General features: G+C 31.4%; 1 protein-coding gene across 2 annotated transcripts in view; it reads left to right on the top strand.

The window, feature by feature from the left end:
• Positions 1 to 272, top strand: part of LOC116010004 (calcineurin subunit B-like) — a 4,139-nt gene extending 3,867 nt beyond the window's left edge. For both annotated transcript variants that reach the window (XM_031249259.1, XM_031249261.1), the window contains exon 7: positions 67 to 272. In XM_031249259.1, the coding sequence (XP_031105119.1) occupies positions 67 to 117 (51 nt within the window). In that variant the 3' untranslated portion in view covers positions 118 to 272. The remainder of the gene's footprint in view (positions 1 to 66) is intronic.
• Positions 273 to 8,782: the final 8,510 nt, after the last annotated feature.

The raw sequence follows: 8,782 nt of genomic DNA, 5'->3' as shown, positions 1-8,782 counted from the left end.
TTTTTTTTTTTTTTTTTTTTTTTCTTCTTTTTGATGTGTTTTATGATGTTTTTTTGTTTGTTCCAGGTTTTTGAGCATCCTGGGTTGAAGATGGAGGTGGAGGTGCCAGTTGACTAGCTAAGCAGCAGTTCCTGGCTAGAATTCTGCTTCAGTAGTTAAAATTTGAGACGAATGCTTTGTTGAATTAGCAAACATTTGTTTTCTTTTTCAATCAAGGATTAAAATAAATAAATAAATAAAAGCAAGCATTGCCCAAACTAATTTACAAGGAATATTGGCGTGTTAGTGTCACGAAATTGATGCGTTAGCATTTCAATGTGTCACGCCTGCCTCCCAGACATGATCTAACCGTATTACCACGTCATTAGTTGTTAAATACGAAGCCTGACCAAACATATGACTGGGGTAAGTTATTCTGTAAATTCAGATTCAAAATACACAATATATTACTGAATGTTTATAATTTATATATTGAATGTTCACAACTAAATGTTCACGATTTATACATTGAATTTTTACAATTTGAATTGTGAACATTTAATATGTAAAGTTGTATTTTTTAAAAATAAAACATGTAAATTGTGATGAGTCTATTTTGCAAAATGGATCCAAGTCCATGGTATAACTATTGTATGACTTGCATTCCTCGTCAAGGAGGCCACTACAATCCTCTGTAAAGCAAAATGAATCAAGCCTACAAATGTAGACCGAAGTCTATGTATAGTGGACCTGTTCAGATTATGTAATCTGGTAATTGAAGGACAATCTGTTCAGATTAGTGAATCCTAGTTCATTACATAATTTGCTCAAAATTTACAATTGGTATGCCATGGACTCGGGTCCACCTTGAAATGTGGATCCAGGTTCATGTTCATAATTTTAGAATTCTACGTTCACAATTTTAGAACTTTATATTTACAATTACAGAACTCTATATTCAACAGTATAACACAATTTTTGAATCTATATAACAAAATTGTGAATATATAGTTTAAAATTTGTAAATATTGACTAGTGTAATTTTGTATATTGAGATATAAAATTGTGAATATAAAATTTTAAAATTGTGAACATAAAGTTTTAAAATTGTGAACATCGATTTCTAAAATTGTAAACATGAACTCGAGTCCACATTGCCATAACATAATTTGCCCAAATTCTAAGAGTGTCGTGCTAGTCGTTCCAGCCCAATTTGAGAGCTTCTTAAACTCTAACAGAGCCCATATCTCGGACTAAGCTTTTAGGGAAGGGCCCAAGAAATGAGGACAAATAAGAGGAACGTTATATCGTGGATCAGGGTCCACAATGCATTGTGGACCCTAGTCCGAAACAAGGCGCTCGCGTCGCGATGTGGCATATTACAGATTTTTTTAATTAAAATATAACTGTAATTTGAACAACAACAAAAACAGTGACGAAGAAGCAAGAACAAAAAACACACACAAGTTCATCAGATCACAAAAACACGCATGACAAAATGTGAATATTTAAACAACATTGTGAAATTTGAAAAACATGGAATATAAGAGATAATACTTGGGTTTATATTTTGTGTATCCTAACATTCGAATGCACAAACACATCACAACCTGTGTTACTAACATAAATACATAGAACGGTTGCTTAGAATACACAGAATATTGACACAAAATACACAGAACTCATCTTCCTAACATTCGAATGTTACTAACATGAATACACGGAATGGTTGCCTAAGAATACACATAACGTTTTCCTAGAATACACAGAATATTGACACAAAATACACAGAACTCATCCTCCTAACATTCGAATGTTACTAACATGAATACACAGAACGTTTGCCTAGAATACACAAAATATTTGACACAAAATACCCCGAACTCATCCTCCTAACATTCGAATGCACAAACACACCAAAACTTGAGTTAATAACATGAATACACAGAACGGTTACCTAGAATACACAAAATATTGACACAAAATATACAGAACTCATACTTCTAAACATTCGAATGCACAAACACATCACAACATGTGTTACTAACATGAATATACAGAACGATTTCCTAGAATACACAGAACGATTGCCTAGAATATACAGAACTCATCTCCTAACATTTTTGTACGGGGGTGCACAATGCAAATGCATTGTACACCCTGGTCCACGATATAAATTGCCCAAATAAGAACTTAAATAGAAATTGGCAAATTATTGTGTATGGTCCACATAACTGTATGGACCATGAATATAAGGTATTTTTTCATTATACTAAAAGTATATTATTTTTGTACTGAATGTACATTATTTCATAGTATATATAAAATAATGTACTTTCAGTACTTAAATAATGTACTCTAAAATAATATACTTTATGTACAAAAATAATATACTTTTAGTATATTAAAAATATACTTTTTATTTATGGTCCACACAGTTGTGTGGACCATAGTCCATACAATAATGATCGACAGAAATTGAATTAATACTTCTAGTTTCAAATTTTTTGAAAAAAATGTTAAAATTAACCACTAAACTATCTAAAAATGTTGTTGTAAAAAAAAAAACTATCTAAAAATGTTGTTGTTCATTCAATTTAATTTAAAAAATGGTGTAATTAGCCGCGAACAAGTCAAATTCATGGATTTAGACCAATTTAATTGGTTTTACTGGTTGCTCTGGTAATTAGCCGGGGCTAATTACCAGAGCAACCAGTAAGCGCGTCAAACACATAAGAGCGTCAAACGTAATTTGTAGTCCATAATTCATATAACTGAGTGGATCATGGTTCACACAATAATGGTCTCTTTTTAAAATTTTAAATTTATTTTTGTTATAAATTTGGCCTCCTTTAGCTCAGTCTACGGGGATGATTTTTAACGTAATTGTACGCAATAATAATACAGAGAATAGATAGACAGAAAAGTAAAGGGAAGAGAAACTGAAAAATGTTAGAACTTCAAAAATCCATTTTCATTCATAACTGATACGTGCATATATGGGAAAACTGTATCTAATAGTAAATAGAAGGAAATAGGATAATGGTCATAAATCACATAAATATTTATAACACTGTCCCTTGGTCATTATTTTACCATAAGCATGTTTTGTTAAAAGCCTCGCTAGAAAAATTCAGTGGAAAAAATTTAGTCAACGAAAAGAGTACACGATATAAGCAAAGTGTGAACCATGTGTCACACTGGTTGCTTTATTAAAAATCTTAGCCTAAGAAAAATTCAATAGGAAAAAACATGACTAAGGGTAAAAAAAATATAACCATGAGCATTCAGGACATAATCTTCAATATTATAAGAATCTTCTAAACTGTTTGTTCATGTATACCTAGTCGGAGGTTGTCGCTGCCCTGAAGACAACTTTTTATAGCCCATGCATCAAAGTTTTGTAAATAATTCTCTTAGATTGTCACTACAACAAAAATTCTATATAACGAAATTCAATTAAATAATGGAAATTAATATAAATTAATTTCAGAAAACTGCTCAGAATTAGCATGATTCTAAAAAAGTACACCTTAAAATTTCGTGACAAAAAATCTATATATTATAGTAAAGCACTGATGAACAGTGTAACAAAACACTTGTTGCAATAAAATAGTGGAAGGTGCTTGATGAATAGCAGTTATATCGTGGACCATGTGGACCATGGTAAAAAAAAAACGGCGTCGTTCTTTAAGTAAAGAAACGGTTGCCGTCACATTTTAACGGAGCCCGGTAAATGAAACTACAGTTTATGTAAAATTAAACTGTCTCACATTTGTTTTTATATTATCAAATAACAATGTAGTTGAATTGAAATGAAATTGTAGTTGTGTTGAAAAGAAACTGCAATTTATATAAAATGTAACTGAATAACAATTTCATATATTTGAGTGTATATTGTCCAATGAAACTGTAGTTATATCGAAATAATACTTTAGTTGTGTTGTAATGAAAACTATATTGTATATAAAATTAAACTGAATAACAGTTTCACATATTTGAGTGTATAATATTGAATGAAACTGTAGTTATATCGAAATGAAATTGTAGTTGTGTTCAAATGTAAATGCAGTGTATATAAAATGAAACTGAATAACGGTTTCACATATTTGAGTGTATATTGTCCAATTAAACTGTAGTTATACTATAGTTGTGTTGTAATGAAACTATAGTGTATATAAAATGAAACTGAATAACAGTTTCATATATTTGAGTGTATAATGTCGAATGAAACTATAGTTAATATCGAAATAAAACTGTAATTGTGTTGAAATGAAACTGCAATATATATAAAATTATCGAAACTAAATATGTTACACAAACAAAATTTTACTCATAAAATGTGTGAATGATACGAACATGTGCCGTTTCTCTTCATTAAAAGAAACGGCACTGTTTTGGACCATGGTCTATACTCCATAGTATAATTTGCACTTGATGAACAAAGCACCGTAAAGTGCTTTATATAACAGAGCCTATATCTCGGGCTAAGCTTTTAGGGAAGGGCCCAAGAAATGAGGACAAATAAGAACCTAAACACAAATTGAATCAATACTTTCAATTTTTTTGGAAAAATATTAAAATTAGTCACTACAGTTCATTCACTTTTTATTTTTATTTTTATTTAAAAAAAAAAAAGTATAATGGACTCCCAAACAAGTCAAATTCATGAATTTAGACCAATTTGATTGGTTTTACGGACTAATTACTGGTTTCTCTGACCAAGTGACTTTTCTTTTTAATTTTTAATTTATTTTTAACATAAACATTAATTTTTAACCTTTTCGGGGTATTTGGTTGGATAGAAAACTTATTTAAGGGAAATAGTTTTCTTTAAATTTGAGGAAATGTTTTCCTCAAATATTTGATTGGTTCATTGAAACAATTTGATTGGTTCGTTGAAAAACTTTTTTCACAGGAAATGTTTTCCACAAATATGAGGAAAAAGTTTTACAAGGCTCAACATTTGTATTTTTCCATTTTTGCGCTCCACAGACATTAGCAACAATTTTTCATTTGATAGGACAATTTTATATTCTCATAAAACTTTCTTAATTACTTTGAACAAAATATGTATAATAATTTTTATTATATTATTATAATAAAACATATAAATATATAATTGTAATATTTTAATGAATTAATTCTACCAGAGGTGACTTGTCTTTGGTGACAATTTCAAATTTAGTCCTAGACTATCGTTTTTGACATTTAACATCCCGACTATTATTTGTTGGATACTTTTAGTCCTTCTTATGACTTTTCTTATTTTTTAGTAAGGACATTTTTATCTTTTTATATTTTTCTTTTGTTATTTTTTCGGTTTCGACCAATTTAATTGGGTTAGGCTTTTAGGTAACCTCTGATTTTTAATAACCATATTTTTCAACCGGTTATTAATAACATCCTAAACTATAATTAAACAGGTTGAAACCGGAAAAATAACAAAAGAAAAATATGAAGGGACAAAAATGTCCGTACTAGAAATAATAGAAGTCATGAAAAAGAATAAAAGTGTCCAAAAAATAACAGTTTGGGATGTTAAATGACAAAAACGATAGTCTAGGACTAAATTTGGAATTGCCACCAAAGACAAGGGACCTCTAGTGGAATTAACTCTATTTTAATTCATGATATTGTAATTTATAAATTATAATATTTTAAATTAAAAATCACTATTAGTTTTATTATCATCATTATTGTATAGAGGCATATTAGTCTTTAATTTATACGTATTATTCCTTATAATTTCAAACTCAACCAACCAATGAAACCAATCTTCCTGGTAATTTTTTATATGAAATTTCAATTACATTCCGCCTTAAATATTTTTCACTAGCCAAAAGAGTCATTATTGGTATGTTTTCTTCCTTTCCGGCGAGCCAAAGATGATGAGCAATCTTTGTGTCCATAGCTAGAGACGAAGACACAATAATTTTATAGAAAAATGGTCAAATACATTCCCAAACTTTATATAAAAAATCAATTATGTTCCCAAATTTTTACCCAACTTTATATAAAAATTAATTATGCTCCCAAATTTTTAAAAGCTGCAATTAATAATATGCTGATTACTAATAAATAAATAAATAAAAGTATAAATTAAATGGCATGAGATTATAAAATATGTCAAATACATGCGTGACAAAATGTATTAAAATATATATGTACTCAAACCCAAAGGAAATGTCTAGTCCAATAAGTAGGAAAATTCCTCAACAATATAATCCCTTACAATGCTGATCTGATCCTATGGGGTCATATCAGTTCTTTTCAAGATATCTATATCAAGTTAAATTCCTCAAATATAGTGTGTTAATGGGGCCAATAGTTTGTCTAAAGTATGGCGATGCCCCTAGTATTTCAAGGCTGCAAGCAATCGGTTTCACAATTCCTAAAGAAACCATTCTTGACTCACAAGTGAAGTAAGCATAAATAGTCTAATGAAGAGTTGGTTCTTGTACCAAACAAGGGGCAAAAATGGTACATGCAGTATCAAAGTTTGGTGTTGGATAGTTACCTATTGATCACCAAATGAAGGATACTTGCGTCACTGACTTTTCAATATAGTTAGCCAATGGTGTTGGCAGTTTGCACTTTTTAAATTAACTAAATTGAATAATACTAACAAATAAAATATTTGGATATGAATTTCGAGAAGCAACTCCAGCCAAGTTAGTCGAACAGCTAGCTTAGTAACTATAATGTTTCAAGTTTGACTGTACTTCTTAAATGGGTGTTAAAATTGAGAGCAAAAATGTAAAATCAAATATTTTAACCATTCTTCTTCACTTTTTTTAAACTATTGATTTTGTACCTTTTTGCTATCAAATAAAGCCAAAAAACACCTAATACAACAATAAAATATACAATAACACTCCACATCCAGTTAGAGAATTTATACAAAAAAAAATAAAATATTATTACGGAGTATATATTACATTGCAATAAACCAAAAAAAAATTCAAAAATAAAATACAAGAAAAAATTTGATTACTTGAAACAATTTAACATAAAATGTAAAAAATAAATATATTGACTCACATTGTTCCCTATATAATCTTGCGAGGGAGGAGGGGAGAAAAGTGATGAAGAAAAATTAAAATATTTGACTTTACATTTTTGTCCTCAATGTTAACATCTATTTAACATAGATTTAACAGAAGGACCAAAATTGGTACAAAATCAATAGTTAAGGGACCAACTTTGATCAAATTAAAAGTCGAGTACAAAAATTAGTAAAAGTTAATAATCGAAGGACTATTTATGAAATTAACTCTTGTTATTATTATGTTTTAAGATTAAGGGAGGGAGAAGAAGATAAATTCCCCTAACTCATTTTTTTTTTTTTTGAGATAAAAAACTTAATTCATTAAATCAGATAAAAGGCAATCAACAAGATAAAGAGGAGGAGTATCGAACCACTCCCCGCAACCTGTCAAAGAAACGGCTTCCCGAGCAACAATGTGGGCAGCACGATTCGCAGATCGCTTAACAAAACAGAAGTCTACACCCTCAATCATAGATGTAACTTCTTTAATATCATCAATCAGAAAACCAAAAGTAGAAATAAAAGGATTCGAAGATAAAGCATAATAAACAAGTTGAGAATCAGTCTCAATATCTACATCTCCCATCCCGGTTCCTTTCAGTCAACTCAAAGCTTCACGAATACAAACCGCTTCGGCCTCTTGAACACTATAATTTCCACTAATTTGCATCGCCTTTGCAGCTAGAAACATACCATGGTGATCTCGTAGCACCCAGCCCAACCCCATAATATTGTGATGAATATCCATAGCAATATCCGTGTTCATCTTTAACCGGCCAGGTGATGGAGCTTTCCACTTCAGCAACCTGCCACCAGAACCTTTGGTTGTCAACATTGGATCATACGCTGCCTTCCAGTTTGTCAAGAAAGTGAGAGATGAATGAATTACAGCATTACAATCAAAAGCATTCCCATTCCATACTTTATTATTCCGGCTTCCCCATAGTCCCTAACAAAGCATGACAAACTTGCATTGCATATCATCTTTTAATTTAGCAAGCATATTAAAAAACCACTCTGAAAGTGTACCTTGTCCCAGTGTAGGAGAAGATAAGCCTATTGTAGTCCACATAGCAACCGCATTCGTACAATCCATGAACAAATGCCGGGCGGATTCATCAGTCTAACCACACATATGACATAATAGTGAGCACTGGATTTGTTTCGTAACTAATGCATCACGAGTGGGCAAAAAAGAGGAGGCAAACTGCCAACAAAATAGCTTCACTTTAGGAGGTACCTTAAGATTCCATAACAAACGCCATGGTCTGTTATCTTGCAATTCTCCCACCAACATTCTATAGGCAGACTTGACCGTGTACTCACCTTTCGCTTCCTTATACCAAACCCAAGCATCACTAGGTCGTCGCAAGCTAACTGGAATATTTAGTACAATACTAGCATCCCTTTCGTTAAAAATATCCTTCACACACTCCTCGTCCCAACCCAGTCCCTGCATGTTTAACAAAGATGATACAGGAGCTTCATAAATAGCCTCGGGCAAAGATGTAGTAATAAACGGGTTATCCTCAGTAGGAAGCCAAGGATCACGGCCTATTTTCGTACTCATGCCATCACCAATGCATCTTCTAGCTCCTCGTCTAATCACTTCCTGAGTCTCAATCAAGCCACTCCAAATAAATGAGGGGTTGCTCCCGGGGGCTGCATCAAGAAAAGAACCATGAGGATAATAGCGACTTTTATAAACTCGAGCCACAAGAGAGTTCGGTCTAGTAATTAATCGCCACGCCT

The sequence above is a fragment of the Ipomoea triloba genome, chromosome 2 (assembly GCF_003576645.1).
Source record: "Ipomoea triloba cultivar NCNSP0323 chromosome 2, ASM357664v1".
NCBI classification, from domain to species: domain Eukaryota; kingdom Viridiplantae; phylum Streptophyta; class Magnoliopsida; order Solanales; family Convolvulaceae; genus Ipomoea; species Ipomoea triloba.
This window is presented reverse-complemented; position numbering and strand designations above follow the sequence as displayed.